Genomic DNA, 18,964 nt, shown 5'->3' with positions numbered 1-18,964 from the left:
GATTTTAACTATGGGCACAAAACTGGTTTAAAGCCTTCTGTTAAACGGTATTTCACAAACATTTCCAAGGTGTTAACTAACCCTTCCCCTTTTTTTCGGATGAAACTCTTACAAATCCATTGTTGGGGGGCTAAACTATAAGTATCTTCTATGACAGAGAGTGTACGATAGTTTCATCCTGACCCGAGCGCAGGGTGTTTTACGGAAACGAGGTTTACCGAGTTTCCGCAAAACACCCTGCACGAGGGTTGGGCTGGACCTATCTTAAACGAGCGGCTATGGTAGATGCTTTTTTTCCCACCTCAGTCAAACAAAATTAAGTAAAAATATATTTTTTTGCTGGAACTCTTTTGTGCGTAGTGAAAATAAATGCGTATAGATGTGTGATAATTCGTGGTTGTCATGGATATGCGCGCAGTGATTCAGATTATGTTAATAGATAAATTGGTCTTTAAAGCTGCACTCTCACAGATTGAACGTTTTGACAACTTTTTTATTTTTTTGTCTTTGAACGAGCCAATTTTGGCGAAAATTCGAGGAAACCAATTATATGAGACTGTTGAGAAAAAAATAGATCGCAGATTTGTATATTTAAGTTCAAAAATTGATGTTAAATGCATTTTTCTTAAACCGTTAGCCATAAAACATTAATTTTCGAACGGATATATGAAAATCTACAATCTGATTTTTTGTCGGCAATCTTATTTGATCGGTTTGCAGATATCTACGCAAAAAATTGCCCTTTCCAAGACAAAAATTAAAAAAAAGTTGTAAAAATGGTAAATCTGTGAGATTGCAGCTTTAAATAGTTTTGAGGAGAGTGAAGCATTATTTCTTGAAATGTGCGTGAAAACTTATTTATGGTGGCATTTGAAGCGAGAAATAATTAATACGCATTCTAAATATTGCCTCAAGACAAGGTTTCTATGATGCTACAGACGACAATCATCAACAAGGGAGTTAATTATAGCGTGATGACCATTAAAAAGGAGTTCCATACGGGTACTTTTTTATCTCTGCCCTTGGGCAAGAAAAGAATTTATAGCATGGTTAAATTTTTGGATCTACTTATCTGAGGTGGGAGAAAAAACGTATCTGTCACTCTGTAAACTCATAATGTCTTGTGGCAAACATTGTATTGTTGACGGTCCTGTGGGCCTTTGATATTTGCGCCATAAAAAGAGACAGTAGGTTCAACGGCTGTTTGAGGTTTGTTGAATTCTAATACTTTGAATACAGCTACCAATATACACACATGTTTAACCACGTACAAAAATATAAGGTCATGGACAAATATAAGACCAGTTTAATAATTACATTTCAATAATGGCACCCATAAATTAGTTTAAGCATTGTATTTGCCTAAACGTCTCAAATATGCCTTAAGGCGTCTTTGTAACTATGTTTATTAAGTTTATAGCATGTGTTTATTCCAGGGCAAATTTTCGGTACAACGTTATTACAACACACTTTCTCACGAGTGTAACAAATGTGTCAAAAGGCTTCCTGGGAACTATGTTAAAGAAGTTTATATCGTCTTTTCCAGGTCAAACCGTCTGTACCAAGCAGTTACAAAACACAATGACATGGATTTTAGATATCCGTTTCCCTAGCAAACTGCATGATTTCACTTTTCTTGAAAATAAGTACAAATATATGAATTATATTAGCTATACCCAATTGTCTTAGTTGTTGTTTTTGGATCGTGTAGTTATTGTGGGAATGAATTTCAACGATGATATCAGATAAACATGCTTTCCATTTCACGAACACCCTGGAAATCTTGGTAACTTATTAAAACGTTTTGAAAATATTTAGAGATCAGTGCCTCGTTTAACTAACTGATCGTAAGACTTAAGATCGTAACTTACTATACGTAACTCCGGTTTTGGCGTAGCTGCGTTTCAATCCAAAGAGTGTGAGGACATTTATTGCATAGGTTCTGCTCGTAACTTAACGGTGTATTTGAGCACTCTTAAGCAGCATTAATTTTACGATTAGTATATATGTTATTGAGACAGGGTCGAGAAGATTTAAAATTAGTTACCTAATATTGATAAACAAATTGAAAATATAAGACGACATTTACTTCTCCACGTATCGGAAGTCAATGATCTTTTTGTATTTTCCAATGTCGATATAGACGGAATTGTTTTCACCATTGGTTTTCCCATAAGAACAATTCTCCGTCAATATGTTACAGTTCTGCATGCTCTAGGTTGAATGACAGCGGGTTGCTGAACTGGCAAACAAGGTTATATCGTAAATTGTTTTGTGTCAAAAGCAGTCGTTCCGACATGAACCTGTGTTTACAATAAGGTCAAAGATGAAGATCGTGGTAAATCTAATTAATTTATTCAGTCCTTTATGGTGTGTGTTTTTTCCAAATAACTCACTGTCCATAAAACAAGTATAAGATAGTTAGTTACATGCATTAGTGATTAACTGAGAACAGTTAGGTCGAATGAGCTTAAGGTATAATTTGATCCATTCGCTTATTTCCAAAACTCATTCGTATTATTTTAAGACTATTTCCACAGAAATCAGATTTGGAAGATTTCATTCCCAATCGCATAATTTACTACTTCTTAGTTTACCTCCTTTTTGGATTTTAAATCCCGTACCTGTTTAACAAATTAACATGAACGGACTTTCCGTCCGTACGTCCCTGCTTCCGTCCGTCAAAAAGAATGGATCATGCAATATCTCAAGACATTTGCAAGCCAGATTTATGAAACTTAATATTTGGTTAGATGGTCTAACAGAGATTCTGTATGCTTATCAATAGTGTATATTGCTTTACAAAATATGTTGTTGTTATGGTTACAAAACACTGGAAATTACACACTTAAGCTGCATGGTGAATTACTCGAGAATAACAAGTCATCACAGCGTCTCGTTGTATTTCGGACGATTACAATTTGAAAGAACTTTTGCTTTTAATTTAATTTCGTGTAAAATATTGACCAAATGTTTTTACGTTATTCTCCATGGGATAATACACTTTTAGATAGAACAAATTATTTAAACAAATATGAATCATGTCATGATGTTATGAAATGAGATGAGTTGAGACTCAGACTGTGTATTGAGTTCTTTTCTGCTACGGGGGCCTGCCATAAATATTGTCAAGAAACCAAATCTGGCAGGTCAAAACGCACCCAATACCGCTAATTAGGGGAAACAGGATTAGGTAGAAAGAAACGGTTAGTGCATCACTCTCTTCTGGGAGTTGTAAAAAAGATAAAAAAAGTATCACAATGTCTGGATATACGCCAATTTAGAATTGTGGCGGTTCAATAAAGAACCAAACAACCTCGACCCCCGTTCAACAAATTGAGGTAGAAATATTAACACCGCTCCATATGTGTTGCTAAAAATAACAGCTTTGGTGTTTGATATATTTCAGGTTCAACTATTTTCTACAGTTCCTTTTTTAAATTAAACATTAACATTGTCTTGTTAATGATAAGTTTCGCTTGTACACTGACGTAGTCTGATTATAGAAACAAGAGGGTTTTTTACAGCTACAAGGTGTTATCTTACAAAATATAATATGGTTATTAGTACTGAGTTTTGATCTGGGACAATGTATTAGACTCGTTTTATTTTTCAGATTCGGATTTTACGAGGCGTATTACTGTTTGTAAGTAACTTCCAACCTGACCTTATAACGTTTTCAGTTATACACAATTGCTAGGGTCATATGGGCATCAATTATAATATGAAAATACAAAAAAGGCATAAACACAATTAACAACATATAAAACAAGGTATGAACAAAGATGCTGGGGTGTATTTTTGCATTAAACTAATAGTTTTTTACATCAATAGAACTTCCAAAGGGACATGTAGGTCATTGTGTTGAAATCATTGTTGGAAGTATAAATACTTAAATTCGTCAATTAAAGAATGTTTGGAACACATGTGGCATTATCTATGCATTCATGTTCATTCATTCTGGTGACTGTAATGCTCTTCCCTTTTGGTTACGACACTGCAAATATATTACCTGAAATAGATCCATCCCAACAGAGCCATACAACATTGCTAATTGGATATTGCCAAACAAGCACATGAGACCATTTCTAATCTTGTTCTCTTTTGCGTTAAAACGCAGATGCTTTTTGAGCCGATATCCGATCAAATATTCCTACGTAAATTGTAATTAATATATCTATACATGTATGAAAGGTCATATGTATTATGTGTGCCTAATATTGAACCTTAGTCAGACATATAATTTTACGTTTTGGAGAGTTAGTGTTTCTGTCCTTCTTACCTACTTTTACACTGTGAAAGTTTGTTAAATTATAAAGAGGATATTAGTCTGAATCCGTGAATGATCTTAATATATTTCAGCGAGTAGGCATCAGACATACCATTACACAAGCCACTCGGGAAATAAATTCTGGCGTTCACATGGTAAGATATATTGCTATCTTACACTAAATCAAACATATATTGCTGTTTTTGACGCCTAAAATTTATATAAAAGACATTTAATTGCATTTTGTTAAACACAATGCATCAAACTGTATGCGCAAGTACGTCTATCCTTGCCATGTGCGTGATCATGTTTGTGTTGGATTATACCGAACGGGCTAAAACAGTAAATTAGTGAAATATAGCAAATCATTTTAACTACGAATGTGTTGGTTTGAATACCTTTTTATACAACATAATCATTCTAACACTATTATTTCTTATACAATATTTCAGTTGTAGGCTTAATTATATTTAACTGAAGAAAAGGTCGATAATCAGACAATTAGTATTGACAAATTTTATCGGCGATTTTCCACTTAACAGCATTGATATTTTTCATCGAAAAGGATTGCATCACATTTATTTGAGAAACAAGAACTTAATTTTTAATGCGAAATTTAATTTAAAAAGGTTCAGCATATCTCTAGTTATTTCTTCAATCTCAAACCTCTGAAAAAGACTGCGTCAACTGTTCAGGTGCTGCTTATAAAGAGATAGGCTCCGCCCACTCATCTATCTCATTAACATGAAGTGAATCAGTGGTCCAGTCTGTGATCCCGTTGGTATTTCCCATCCATTTCTGGTTTATAAAGCATTGTGTGAGCCTCGGGGTTTCGTCAAACAGTATCTGAGATCATAGTGATCTACGCCTTTTTACATTTAGCTCTCCAATTATTTTATCCTAAGTGGCAATGGATTTTTAAACTTAACTTTTTTTTAACGGTAAAAATAAAAGTATGTCAATGTTAAAATAATAACCAATTTCCAACTGCTTGTGCATAATATTGTATTCATTAGTGTCTTTATCATGAACAAAGTTAAAAATGTTCTACCATTTCTTAAAACAATTATGATTTTAGTATAAGTGTGAATGTAGCTACTTGACTTGTTTGTGTATACATGTATACATATTTAATTCTGATTTCATATTCGTTGCCATTGACAGTTTCATAATTGTTTGAACCTGTTGTTATCAAATGCAAACTAAATGCCATGATATGAATAAAAAGTTGAAGCTGAGATATTGAGTTGAGGTGAGGACACAAGTTTCTTCCAGAATTGAAATCAATTTAATATTGGATTGCTTAAAGTATTTATAATAATCATGAATGTACACAATTCAATCAGGGCACGTTGATAAGGCCAAATAAAAAATTAGGTCCGTTTCAGGTTACCCGACCGACCCTATTTTTTCCCGCCGACCCTAACCTATTTTTTTCCTGAAAAAAAAAATGTTATTTTTGGGTACGAAAAGCATTTGTTACGAAATGTATACGAAAAGTTGACAATATTAGAGTTGGATTTCTGATTGTATTTACCGTAATTCACCTTAGAGTTCGGACACCTTAAAAAAATATTTTTCGCTGTCCGAATTCATAGAAAATAACCATTTTTACATTTTATTTACATCTATGTTAAACCTGCCTTTCTTCTTTAAGTCTGCATTTGACCACTTATTAATTTATCCGTAGTTATCAATGGTTATAACGCCTATAAGAGTAACTCATTCACAAAGTTAATTAAAATCCCATTCAACACCATTTTATACATGCATTGAAATGAATAAACACCTTCTGTCGTCTTCAGATCAAACAGTCACACTGTGTGACGTCACATAACTCACAGTTGTACCCACGAGGATCTCATGGAGAGCATGGATATTGTTATGCAGGATTAATGTGTCTGGGTGGTGTTTTCGATTGTAACTTAAGTATTGCATTTCTAACTTTTATTCATCACATTAAATAGTTACCTGTATCATTGAATGTGTTTAATTTTAGTGTTCTATTGATGTTTCAGTGAGTATTACTGTACGATTATTGCTCCATAAAGTCTATATTAAAAGTGCGGTACAAGTTTCAAAGTTTATTGGCGGATCGTTTTACAAACATGTCATGTCTGTGTTTTCTTAATCCCTTGATTGCCCTTGTTGTTTCTTAAATCCGGCTACCCCTTAAATCCTCCATTAATTATATCACACTTCGCTTTCAACAGGCAATAAATCGTTTAGGATAGGTAGTAACTAATTAACTTGTCACAGGGATGTATACGGTTAGGTAATCTAGCCAGGCAAATACATTGTAAGTATAAAGATCAATAATCTTTGTCTGTGAGACTTAGTAACTGTAAAAGTTATAATCGATGTCCTTTGGGTGTCCGAAAATTAGGTACGCAAAATTAAAAAAAAATTAAAATAATAGTGGGTGTCCGAATTTTTTGAGTGTCCAAACTCTAAGGTGAATTACGTTTATTTTGTGCTTGTGTCAGGCGCGTAGATAGGAAGTTGACATTGGGGCCGCGAAAGGGTTGGGCTCGGGAGGGGTGTCCCCTCCCTTCGAGATTTTTTCAATTTTAAGCATTGAAAGACTCGATTTCCAGTGAGTTCAGGTATTATTTTCATGTTTTTATCTAAACCTTTATTGGTTAAAACAGTTGATATAAACATATTATCGTTTAGTAACATTCATTCACTATTGCATTTAGACACTGACACATGGGCAAGATCGTGACCTTCAGAAGCTGACATGTGTTTGTCAGAGCCCTGCTTAGGTTGTCATTGTGCTTAAACGGTTCATACCCATGTGTCACACCATAGATAAAGTCAAATGAGGCCATCTGACTCTTAACACCAACACACATACAATGCGCGCTCTGGTCTCAGTGTCTTCTGTGGTCTCGTAGGTGGTATCACACAATTTTTGGAGAACTGAATAATTGTCTAAGACAGTTTTCAAACCCTCCGCCATAACAGTCCATCTAGTCGGGCACAGCATTCTAAATCCAGGTGTGGCGGGACTCATTTCCTTTCTCAGTTCTTCAACTTAAGTTTTTGAAACATCAAAAACGATACAAATAATTATTGCCTCATCTTCCACTTACCTGTCTTCAATAATCTACCGACTGTTTTCACGCCATTCACACGCAAATTAGCTATATGGTCACAGGTTTATTTATGACATGGTGACCTGTTTATTCAATATCGTGTATGACTGCTACTGATCTATATGCGCGTAGCTTTATTTAAAATACGATTATTAGGAAATTTGGTATCAAATATTCGCGGCCCCATTGCCGTTACTAGCCAGAATATTGGGGCCGCGGTCGCGGCCCCAGCTCCTACGCGCCTGTGTGTGGCAGGTATATTTCAATTCTTGAACTATATTTTCTTGTCAGATACAAATGTGTCAGATACTGACTTTCGGATTGATATGTCAGACTTAGGTGTGTAATTTAGGCAACAAAACCTGCATGTTACTTTTTCTTCAAACCTGAACCCCCAGGTCCTCTTGACAGCATTGAGGTTTCCTTGGCGGATGGCTTATATGGTAAATTTGCTGTCCCACTCTCCATGAAATTATGTAACAGGAAGGTTAGCATACTTCAGAGGGTGATTGAAAGCAAAAGGGTGCATAAAGAAAAGTAAAACCGTTCCTGGAAAGTCTTAGATAATAGCAGAGTGGTGTACCATAACTTTATAGTTGAAATCCAACCATCATTGTCAAAGTATTTAACCAGACAAATAAAGAATGTTTTCTTTGAAGCATGGAACATGTTTAAAAACTGCTGATAAACCTAAAAATTGATGACTTTTATTTTTGTTACAGTCTGAGTCAGTTATTGAAATCAATATATCAAAAAAAAAATTAAAAAAATATTCCGACCTACCTACCCTATTTATTTTGGCAGTGTTCTGAAACACACCTATTTTTTATTTGGCCTAATGGATTTATAGTGAATGAGTAACGGGACATCTACAGTCGGACTTGTATTATCAATCACATCCTGTCTGACTGATATCAAGTGGGTCCATTGTATGCGTAGTGTGGCGTGAGTTGTTCATACGACTTAGTACTCAGCCTCATTATCTAGAGAGGGGCGTTCATAATTTTTCCATACAGCCGTTAATCCTGAAAAATAGCCAGCGTGTTGGTTGGGTATTGGGTATTCATGCCTAAAGCAGGGTACACTTACAGAAGAGAGACTCAGTAAACCAATTATGGTTAATTCTCAATTCTATAATTTACTCACTGTTTATGTATTTCACCACTCTCTAGGTTGTATATATGTTATGCATTTCTGTAGCTCAAATGCTTATTTGCATTGTTCAATATATTCTGCAATAAATACTGGTTAAACAAATGTTCTTCTTACTGTTGTTTGCGAATTTCCAAGCAAATCATTTGTACAATGGTCTGAAGTTAAAGCTCTAAATCCTGAGTTCACGATTAATCCCGAGCGTTAGACCCTTGTCTCGATTGATTACGAACGGCATGGTCATTAACCAGTTTTGGTTTGATCTCTTATAACACTCTGTAGCATCGTAACATTTATTATACGTAAATACTTTATGAGTAAATATGTCATTTACCCTGGTTTTATCATGATATCATTAATAATATGCCTTGTATAATTTTCTGATAGATATAATATTTTCAGTGGCTGAGTAAAAGAAGTATGCCATTTTAAGGTAATAAATATATCTTATATATTCCCATTGATATGAACAATCCATATAGAAATATTTTATCAACACTTGTTAAGATATTATTTCACTATCGTAGCTCAAACCAAAGGAGGCATTTGTATCTATTGAACATCCCTTGTAAACCTTTGTTCACATTTGATACGTGTGAGTGTATTTATCTCATGCAGACAAACTAAGTTTCATTTTACGTTATATATCATAACATTTATATCATAACAAAGTGACAAGTTTGTTGGCATTAAACAACAACTAAACATGAAGTATTTAAACTTCATATGCACAATTTTTTGTTGCATCTTATACGGTGTTTTGTCAAAAAGTGTCACTGATAAAAAGTGTCATTTACTGGAAATACCACTGCAAAAGGATTTTGACATAAGCAGGTTTGAAGGTAAGTAACAGAGCGTACAGGTTCCTAAGATTAGTTTAAACTTTATTTAATTTTACAACGATTGTGAAACAAGCTATTACAACTTATATTAATCACTCTCGTTGGCACGATGTTGCGCGAGAGTGTGGTCTGGTGTTGTGGGGGAAACCGGAGTACCCGGAGAAAACCCAATAGTCCGGCTTGGTGACTACTAACCAAACTCACATCCGCCCAGACTGGGAATCGAGCCTGGGTCGCATTGGTGAGAAGCGAGTGCGCTAACCAGTGCGCTTAGCGGACAACCTATGACCCTGAGCCAATAACAAATACACATGAAGAGATTAGTAGCTGGACAGTCAAAAAAGCTGGTTCCAGTTACAGTGTATTAAAAGCCTAGTTTAAGGAATGTTTGGCATGAAAATCCCCTGCTGTGCATCTTCTGCTAATTGAGCTGATGTCACAATAGGGGCCAATTTCTTGTGTATTTGTTTATTGACCCAGGGCCATTTAGGGTCCATTTAAATTATAAAACCTGCAAGACTGCACAGCAGGATACTCAAGATCTGAGATCTAATAAGACAATTAGGCAATTAGATTAAGATTACTTTACATGTTTTTTTTGTTGTTGTTGTTTTCTGTTTGTTTTTTTTTGCGGGGGGGGGGGGGTCACTTATAGTAGGATTAAACAAGTATAATATTAATAACGTTACATTACAAGCCTAAAACATATTTGTACCATCTAAATGTTTATTCATGGCATACAGCATTAAATGTCTGAGTGCAATTCCCAAAAGCATGAAATGATTGTCCGAGACTAATTCCAAATAGCATTAATTGTTAAGTCGAAGAGTAATTCCCAATAGCATTAAATGTTTAGTCTTTAGAGTAATTCCCAATACCATCAAATGTTAAGTCTGAGAGTAATTCCCAATAGCATCAAATGTTAAGTCTGAGAGTAATTCCCAATAGCATTAAATGTTTAGTCTGAGAGTAATTCCCAATAGCATTAAATGTTAAGTCTGAGAGTAATTCCCAATAGCATCAAATGTTCAGTCTGATAGTAATTCCCAATAGCATTTAATGTTTAGTCTGAGAGTAATTCCCAAAAGCATTAAATGTTTAGTCTGAGAGTAATTCCCAATAGCATTAAATGTTTAGTCTGAGAGTAATTCCCAATAGCATTAAATGTTCAGTCTGAGAGTAATTCCCAATGGCTTTTAATGTTCAGTCTGAGAGTAATTCCCAATAGCATTAAATGTTCAGTCTGAGAGTAATTCCCAATAGCATTAAATGTTTAGTCTGAGAGTAATTCCCAATAGCATTAAATGTTTAGTCTGAGAGTAATTCCCAATAGCTTTAAATGTTAAGTCTGAGAGTAATTCCCAATAGCTTTAAATGTTAAGTCTGAAAGTAATTTCCAATAGCTTTAAATGTTCAGTCTGAGAGTAATTCCCAAAAGCTTTAAATGTTAAGTCTGAGGGTAATTCCCAATAGCATTAAATGTTAAGTCTGAGAGTAATTCCCAATAGCTTTAAATGTTCAGTCTGAGAGTAATTCCCAATAGCTTTAAATGTTCAGTCTGAGAGTAATTCCCAATAGCTTTAAATGTTAAGTCTGAGGGTAATTCCCAATAGCATTAAATGTTAAGTCTGAGAGTAATTCCCAATAGCTTTAAATGTTAAGTCTGAGAGTCTGAGGGTAATTCCCAATAGCTTTAAATGTTAAGTCTGAGAGTAATTCCCAATAGCTTTAAATGTTAAGTCTGAGGGTAATTCCCAATAGCATTAAATGTTAAGTCTGAGAGTAATTCCCAATAGCTTTAAATGTTAAGTCTGAGAGTAATTCCCAATAGCTTTAAATGTTCAGTCTGAGAGTAATTCCCTATAGCATTAAATGTTCAGTCTGAGAGTAATTCCCAATAGCATTAAATGTTAAGTCTGAGAGTAATTCCCAATAGCATTAAATGTTAAGTCTGAGAGTAATTCCCAATAGCATTAAATGTTTAGTCTGAGAGTAATTCCCAACAGCATTAAATGTTCTGTCTGAGAGTAATTCCCAATAGCATTAAATGTTTAGTCTGAGAGTAATTCCCAATAGCATTAAATGTTTAGTCTGAGAGTAATTCCCAATAACATTTAATGTTCTGTCTGAGAGTAATTCCCAAAAGCATTAAATGTTTAGTCTGAGAGTAATTCCCAATAGCATTAAATGTTTAGTCTGAGAGTAATTCCCAATAGCATTAAATGTTTAGTCTGAGAGTAATTCCCAATAGCATCAAATGTTTAGTCTGAGAGTAATTCCCAATAGCATTAAATGTTAAGTCTGAGAGTAATTCCCAATAGCATCAAATGTTAAGTCTGAGAGTAATTCCCAATAGCATTAAATGTTTAGTCTGAGAGAAATACCCAATAGCATTAAATGTTTAGTCTGAGAGTAATTCCCAATAGCATTAAATTTTCAGTCTGAGAGTAATTCCCAATAGCATTAAATGTTCAGTCTGAGAGTAATTCCCTATAGCATTAAATGTTAAGTCTGAGAGTAATTCCCAATAGCATTAAATGTTAAGTCTGAGAGTAATTCCCAATAGCATCAAATGTTCAGTCTGATAGTAATTCCCAATAGCATTAAATGTTTAGTCTGAGAGTAATTCCCAATAGCATTAAATGTTAAGTCTGAGAGTAATTCCCAATAGCATCAAATGTTCAGTCTGATAGTAATTCCCAATAGCATTTAATGTTTAGTCTGAGAGTAATTCCCAATAGCATTAAATGTTTAGTCTGAGAGTAATTCCCAATAGCATTAAATGTTTAGTCTGAGAGTAATTCCCAATAGCATTAAATGTTCAGTCTGAGAGTAATTCCCAATAGCTTTTAATGTTCAGTCTGAGAGTAATTCCCAAAAGCATTAAATGTTCAGTCTGAGAGTAATTCCCAATAGCATTAAATGTTTAGTCTGAGAGTAATTCCCAATAGCTTTAAATGTTTAGTCTGAGAGTAATTCCCAATAGCTTTAAATGTTAAGTCTGAGGGTAATTCCCAATAGCTTTAAATGTTAAGTCTGAGAGTAATTCCCAATAGCTTTAAATGTTCAGTCTGAGAGTAATTCCCAAAAGCTTTAAATGTTAAGTCTGAGGGTAATTCCCAATAGCATTAAATGTTAAGTCTGAGAGTAATTCCCAATAGCTTTAAATGTTCAGTCTGAGAGTAATTCCCAATAGCTTTAAATGTTCAGTCTGAGAGTAATTCCCAAAAGCTTTAAATGTTAAGTCTGAGGGTAATTCCCAATAGCATTAAATGTTAAGTCTGAGAGTAATTCCCAATAGCTTTAAATGTTCAGTCTGAGAGTAATTCCCAATAGCTTTAAATGTTCAGTCTGAGAGTAATTCCCAATAGCTTTAAATGTTAAGTCTGAGGGTAATTCCCAATAGCATTAAATGTTAAGTCTGAGAGTAATTCCCAATAGCTTTAAATGTTCAGTCTGAGAGTCTGAGGGTAATTCCCAATAGCTTTAAATGTTAAGTCTGAGAGTAATTCCCAATAGCTTTAAATGTTAAGTCTGAGGGTAATTCCCAATAGCATTAAATGTTAAGTCTGAGAGTAATTCCCAATAGCTTTAAATGTTCAGTCTGAGAGTAATTCCCAATAGCATTAAATGTTCAGTCTGAGAGTAATTCCCAATAGCATTAAATGTTAAGTCTGAGAGTAATTCCCAATAGCATTAAATGTTAAGTCTGAGAGTAATTCCCAATAGCATTAAATGTTTAGTCTGAGAGTAATTCCCAATAGCATTAAATGTTCTGTCTGAGAGTAATTCCCAATAGCATTAAATGTTTAGTCTGAGAGAAATACCCAATAGCATTAAATGTTAAGTCTGAGAGTAATTCCCAATAGCATCAAATGTTCAGTCTGATAGTAATTCCCAATAGCATTAAATGTTTAGTCTGAGAGTAATTCCCAAAAGCATTAAATGTTAAGTCTGAGAGTAATTCCCAATAGCATCAAATGTTCAGTCTGATAGTAATTCCCAATAGCATTTAATGTTTAGTCTGAGAGTAATTCCCAATAGCATTAAATGTTTAGTCTGAGAGTAATTCCCAATAGCATTAAATGTTTAGTCTGAGAGTAATTCCCAATAGCATTAAATGTTCAGTCTGAGAGTAATTCCCAATGGCTTTTAATGTTCAGTCTGAGAGTAATTCCCAAAAGCATTAAATGTTCAGTCTGAGAGTAATTCCCAATAGCATTAAATGTTTAGTCTGAGAGTAATTCCCAATAGCATTAAATGTTTAGTCTGAGAGTAATTCCCAATAGCTTTAAATGTTAAGTCTGAGGGTAATTCCCAATAGCTTTAAATGTTAAGTCTGAGAGTAATTTCCAATAGCTTTAAATGTTCAGTCTGAGAGTAATTCCCAATAGCTTTAAATGTTAAGTCTGAGGGTAATTCCCAATAGCATTAAATGTTAAGTCTGAGAGTAATTCCCAATAGCATTAAATGTTCAGTCTGAGAGTAATTCCCAATAGCTTTAAATGTTCAGTCTGAGAGTAATTCCCAAAAGCTTTAAATGTTAAGTCTGAGGGTAATTCCCAATAGCATTAAATGTTAAGTCTGAGAGTAATTCCCAATAGCTTTAAATGTTAAGTCTGAGAGTCTGAGGGTAATTCCCAATAGCTTTAAATGTTAAGTCTGAGAGTAATTCCCAATAGCTTTAAATGTTAAGTCTGAGGGTAATTCCCAATAGCATTAAATGTTAAGTCTGAGAGTAATTCCCAATAGCATTAAATTTTCAGTCTGAGAGTAATTCCCAATAGCATTAAATGTTCAGTCTGAGAGTAATTCCCAATAGCATTAAATGTTAAGTCTGAGAGTAATTCCCAATAGCATTAAATGTTAAGTCTGAGAGTAATTCCCAATAGCATCAAATGTTCAGTCTGATAGTAATTCCCAATAGCATTTAATGTTTAGTCTGAGAGTAATTCCCAAAAGCATTAAATGTTTAGTCTGAGAGTAATTCCCAATACCATCAAATGTTTAGTCTGAGAGTAATTCCCAATAGCATTAAATGTTCAGTCTGAGAGTAATTCCCAATGGCTTTTAATGTTCAGTCTGAGAGTAATTCCCAAAAGCATTAAATGTTTAGTCTGAGAGTAATTCCCAATAGCATTAAATGTTCAGTCTGAGAGTAATTCCCAATAGCATCAAATGTTCAGTCTGAGAGTAATTCCCAATAGCATTAAATGTTTAGTCTGAGAGTAATTCCCAATAGCATTAAATGTTTAGTCTGAGAGTAATTCCCAATAGCATTAAAGTTCAGTCTGAGAGTAATTCCCAATAGCATTAAATGTTTAGTCTGAGAGTAATTCCCAATAGCATTAAATGTTTAGTCTGAGAGTAATTCCCAATAGCATTAAAGTTCAGTCTGAGAGTAATTCCCAATAGCATTAAAGTTCAGTCTGAGAGTAATTCCCAATAGCATTAAATGTTTAGTCTGAGAGTAATTCCCAATAGCATTAAATGTTTAGTCTGAGAGTAATTCCCAATAGCATTAAAGTTCAGTCTGAGAGTAATTCCCAATAGCATTAAAGTTCAGTCTGAGATTAATTCCCAATAGCATTAAATTTTAAGTCTGAGAGTAATTCCCAATAGCATTAAATGTTAAGTCTGAGGGTAATTCCAAAGAGCTTTTAATGTTTAGTCTGAGAGTAATTTCCAATAGCATTAAATGTTTAGTCTGAGAGAAATTCCCAATAGCATTAAATGTTCAGTCTGAGAGAAATTCCCAATAGCATTAAATTTTCTGTCTGAGAGTAATTCCCAATAGCATTAAATGTTCTGTCTGAGAGTAATTCCCAATAGCATTAAATGTTCTGTCTGAGAGTAATTCCCAATAGCATTAAATGTTTAGTCTGAGAGTAATTCCCAATAGCATTAAATGTTTAGTCTGAGAGTAATTCCCAATAGCATTAAATGTTCTGTCTGAGAGTAATTCCCAATAGCATTAAATGTTCTGTCTGAGAGTAATTCCCAATAGCATTAAATGTTTAGTCTGAGAGTAATTCCCAATAGCATTAAATGTTTAGTCTGAGAGTAATTCCCAATAGCATTAAATGTTTAGTCTGAGAGAAATTTCCAATAGCATTAAATGTTCTGTCTGAGAGTAATTCCCAATAGCATTAAATGTTCTGTCTGAGAGTAATTCCCAATAGCATTAAATGTTTAGTCTGAGAGTAATTCCCAATAGCATTTAATGTTTAGTCTGAGAGTAATTCCCAATAGCATTAAATGTTTAATCTGAGAGTAATTCCCAATAGCATTAAATGTTCAGTCTGAGATTAATTCCCAATAGCATTTAATGTTCAGTCTGAGACTTATACCCAAGAGTACTAAATGTATTATCTGACAGTATTTTTCAATTGCAATTCATTACTAGTCTAATAGTAATTCCCAATATCGTTTAATGTTTAAATGTTTTAATGGATATACTAAATCTAATGATTAAGTAACTTGTGTTATCTATATATAAAATATAAGGTAAAAAAATTCAGATTATGAACATTTTCATACTGCCAATGCAGAAAAGCTCTTTCTGACGCGAACAATACATGTAAAATGTGAAAATAACAATCTTGGTTTAATTGAGACTGTTAATTATCAGTAATGATAAGTGTAACACTATAAACATCTTACTATAGGTCAAGTGTCCTGATGTGGTCCAGGATGCACTCTCAATATTTAAGGATGATGATAAGTAATGTATTGTGTGGTTACGGTATGACTTATGTAAAGCAATAGTACATGTAGTTGCAATGCTTGGAATCTAGTCCAATGCCAATGGTTCTTAATTCAAAAAAGGGAATTTCTATAACGAGAAACATTAAAAACTTTTTAATTGCTTAAATCAGGAACTGAACTGATTTGAAAGGAAATGGATGATTGGTAAATACATAATACGTTAGAATGGGCATTTTTCAAGAACATTAATCAATAAGTTGTAACCTTGTAGCACCAACTTAGCAGTTTTCTATTTCCAAGCATCTTAACATTATAGTCATTAACCTCGAGGGATCATAAAATAAATCAATACAAAAAAAAATCGAAGGAGAAACCTTTCTTTCTTGTTGTTACAGCTAGCAATAAGGGTGACCGTGTAAAAGCCGCCTCGTATATTGACCACAGTGAAATTATATTTCTTGTCCTACAATAATCATTATTGATAGATTTTGAAAATCTTGAACGTCTCACTACTGTCAGAGATGTTTCATGCATGGGATGTAAATTGTGTGATCTCCCTTCAAGAATGTTTTTCATTGCAGGACTGTGGTATGCCAGTCACAAAACCGGGATAAAAGACTCGATCCTTTCGTACTTCACAGAAATTTACGATGGACGGATTCATTTCAAGTCTAACATCGCTGGCGGATTTGATTTAAAAGCAGGTTTGCTCTAATCAAGTTAACTACATAGTAACGATTATATTATATATAAAATTATTATAGTATTAAAGGCTTTTTTTATTATGAAGGTTTGCTCATCGAACCGGCAGGAACCAAATTACAGAAGCATCTAGGGTTAAAATTGTTCATCTTCTTTAAATGTACTAAGTAACATTAGGCTACCTTTTTTCTAAAGTGTTTTGTTCAATGTGTATTCTGCAGTTAAAATATTAAAACTTAAATAAAAAACAGCCTTTAAAAAGAGAAAATCAAGAAATACATCAATTACAAATTTTATTCACTTCATTTAAAATATTTTTTTCTAACGATGCTTTTAAGATCTCGGCCCATTAGATATTTTAGGCTTTTTTATCAATTTAGATGTTCTCATTATTGCTTACCGTTTTTTCTTCTTTTTAAGAGACTCCCTCATATATTGTAAAATGCTCTTTTTCAAGACGAAATAAAGGATTGTTAAACTGACGAAATAAAGGATTGTTAAACTAAGATATTGACGGCTGGAACCCTCCAACAAATGTTGATTTATGCTCAAATATTGTCAGTGTTAGTAACCATTTTAAACAAAAAAAGGATCAACGGTTAAATTATCCCTCAAGTAATGTCTAGCTCGTGGGCGAGCAGTTTTGTTGTCAGTAATCATATTTTTTCTTGATTGTTCCGGCGTTGGTTCGCTCCACACTAAAACTAAGTTATTTTCAACTTTTGGTATGTATTTTTTCTGCATTTCGGAATAAAAGGGTAACTTAATCATGAATAATCAAAAGGTTTATGTATTACCTTGAAAAAAATGTTTTAATAATACCAGCAATCCCTTCAGACTTAAAAGTTCGTTTTTGAAAGATATCAGTTCGCTATGCCCTCCAGCATACGTATTTAGTGTCGTCCGGGTTATGCACCTTTTATTTGCTACACTAATTAAACCAAATTTATATCTCATTTATACCCACCAACTTCTCATTGTCTTAAATATGTCTTCCAGCGGGGTCGAAGTTTTACGGCGGCTGGTGTCCAAAGGGCAAAGGCAATGCTGCGGTCAAGGATGAAAAGGCCCCTGAGAAAATGACCATGTATTTTGACACCAGTATCGGGCGCAAGATTGGCATGAAACCTGCATGGGTTCTTAAGACTGATTACAAGAAGTAAGTTGTTCGTAAAGGCATATTTTACACAGATGTTTTACAATGATGTAACGGAAGGTTTTTGTATTCTTGCAAGTGATGAGAATGTTTAGGAGAAAAGTCAAGTACCAAAAAAAAGATATGTAAAAGGTTGCAATACTTGATGGCATTAGATCTTTTGGCACTGTGAATGTTCTTTGTTTGTTTGACCTTTATCCTTCTGAATTTAAACACGATTTTCAAAAAACAATAGCTCTTGCCGACGTAATAACGGCACATGGAATAGGACCTCGATTCTATTTTGTATTAATGTTTTCACTGTCACTGTACAAGTTGTCCTATTTGTCCCTCACGTTACCATTGATTTATGAACATATGTTGAAGTTTATTACTATACGATTCAGAAAAATAGATTTAAAAAAGAAGTGTTCTTATTGCACCAGCTATGCCGTGTTTTACTGTGAAATGTCATTGTTCTTTATGCTTCAGCTATGCCGTGTTCTATTCGTGTTGGAAGGAGCTACAAAATGGCAAATGTGATTCCGACAAAACATACGCCTTTGTGACCACGAGGAGTACCAAGCCTCTGTCTAAACAGAAGCTCGGCGAGGTGGAACAGGCGCTTGCTAGCGCATGCGTAGACATCAGTGACCTTACTCCAGTGAAGCATTATGGGTACTGTCAAGAAAAAGATGGATTATAATGGTTGTGGATTACTTCAGCCTATACACGCAGCTACAAACATAGTTTTGTTATAGCATAATATTCTAGGACATTGATTTGATCCGACATGAATGCTTTAATCAACTACTCTTTAATTCAATGTGCTATTATTGTTAAAAAATTGTCATTCATTCCAATGTCACATGCGATTACAAATACTGTAGCACAATTATTGAAATGCTAGAGAATGGGAAAGATTTACATTATCATATTGTTTCGGTTTCTTCAGTCAAATTATATATAGGAATATGCATACAGCACCATCATGCAATATTATATCATTATACATTGTATGAACATTTTTTGTAATAACATAAACAAACAACAC

The 18,964-nt window shown here is 34.0% G+C and overlaps 1 protein-coding gene across 1 annotated transcript; it reads left to right on the top strand.

The window, feature by feature from the left end:
* Positions 1-9,102: 9,102 nt before the first annotated feature.
* LOC128240627 (retinol-binding protein 4-like) lies at positions 9,103-18,963 on the top strand. The gene is made up of 4 exons (XM_052957333.1): positions 9,103-9,365; positions 16,655-16,777; positions 17,775-17,934; positions 18,403-18,963. Exons 1-4 carry the CDS (start codon positions 9,230-9,232, stop codon positions 18,614-18,616), a joined length of 633 nt encoding a protein of 210 aa, XP_052813293.1. The 5' UTR covers positions 9,103-9,229; the 3' UTR covers positions 18,617-18,963.
* The last annotated feature ends 1 nt before the right edge of the window (position 18,964 follows it).

This window comes from Mya arenaria, chromosome 7, assembly GCF_026914265.1.
Source record: "Mya arenaria isolate MELC-2E11 chromosome 7, ASM2691426v1".
Taxonomy (NCBI): domain Eukaryota; kingdom Metazoa; phylum Mollusca; class Bivalvia; order Myida; family Myidae; genus Mya; species Mya arenaria.
The sequence above is the reverse complement of the archived record's forward strand: the minus strand, read 5'-3'. Positions and strand labels throughout refer to the sequence as shown.

Bases quoted from the DNA above. Each gene is read 5' to 3' on its own strand.
- LOC128240627 (XM_052957333.1), top strand. From the start codon at position 9,230: ATGAAGTATTTAAACTTCATATGCACAATTTTTTGTTGCATCTTATAC. The intron at 9,366-16,654 runs GTAAGTAACAGA...TTTTCATTGCAG, and splicing joins TGACATAAGCAGGTTTGAAG to GACTGTGGTATGCCAGTCAC. The intron at 16,778-17,774 runs GTTTGCTCTAAT...TATGTCTTCCAG, and splicing joins CGGATTTGATTTAAAAGCAG to CGGGGTCGAAGTTTTACGGC.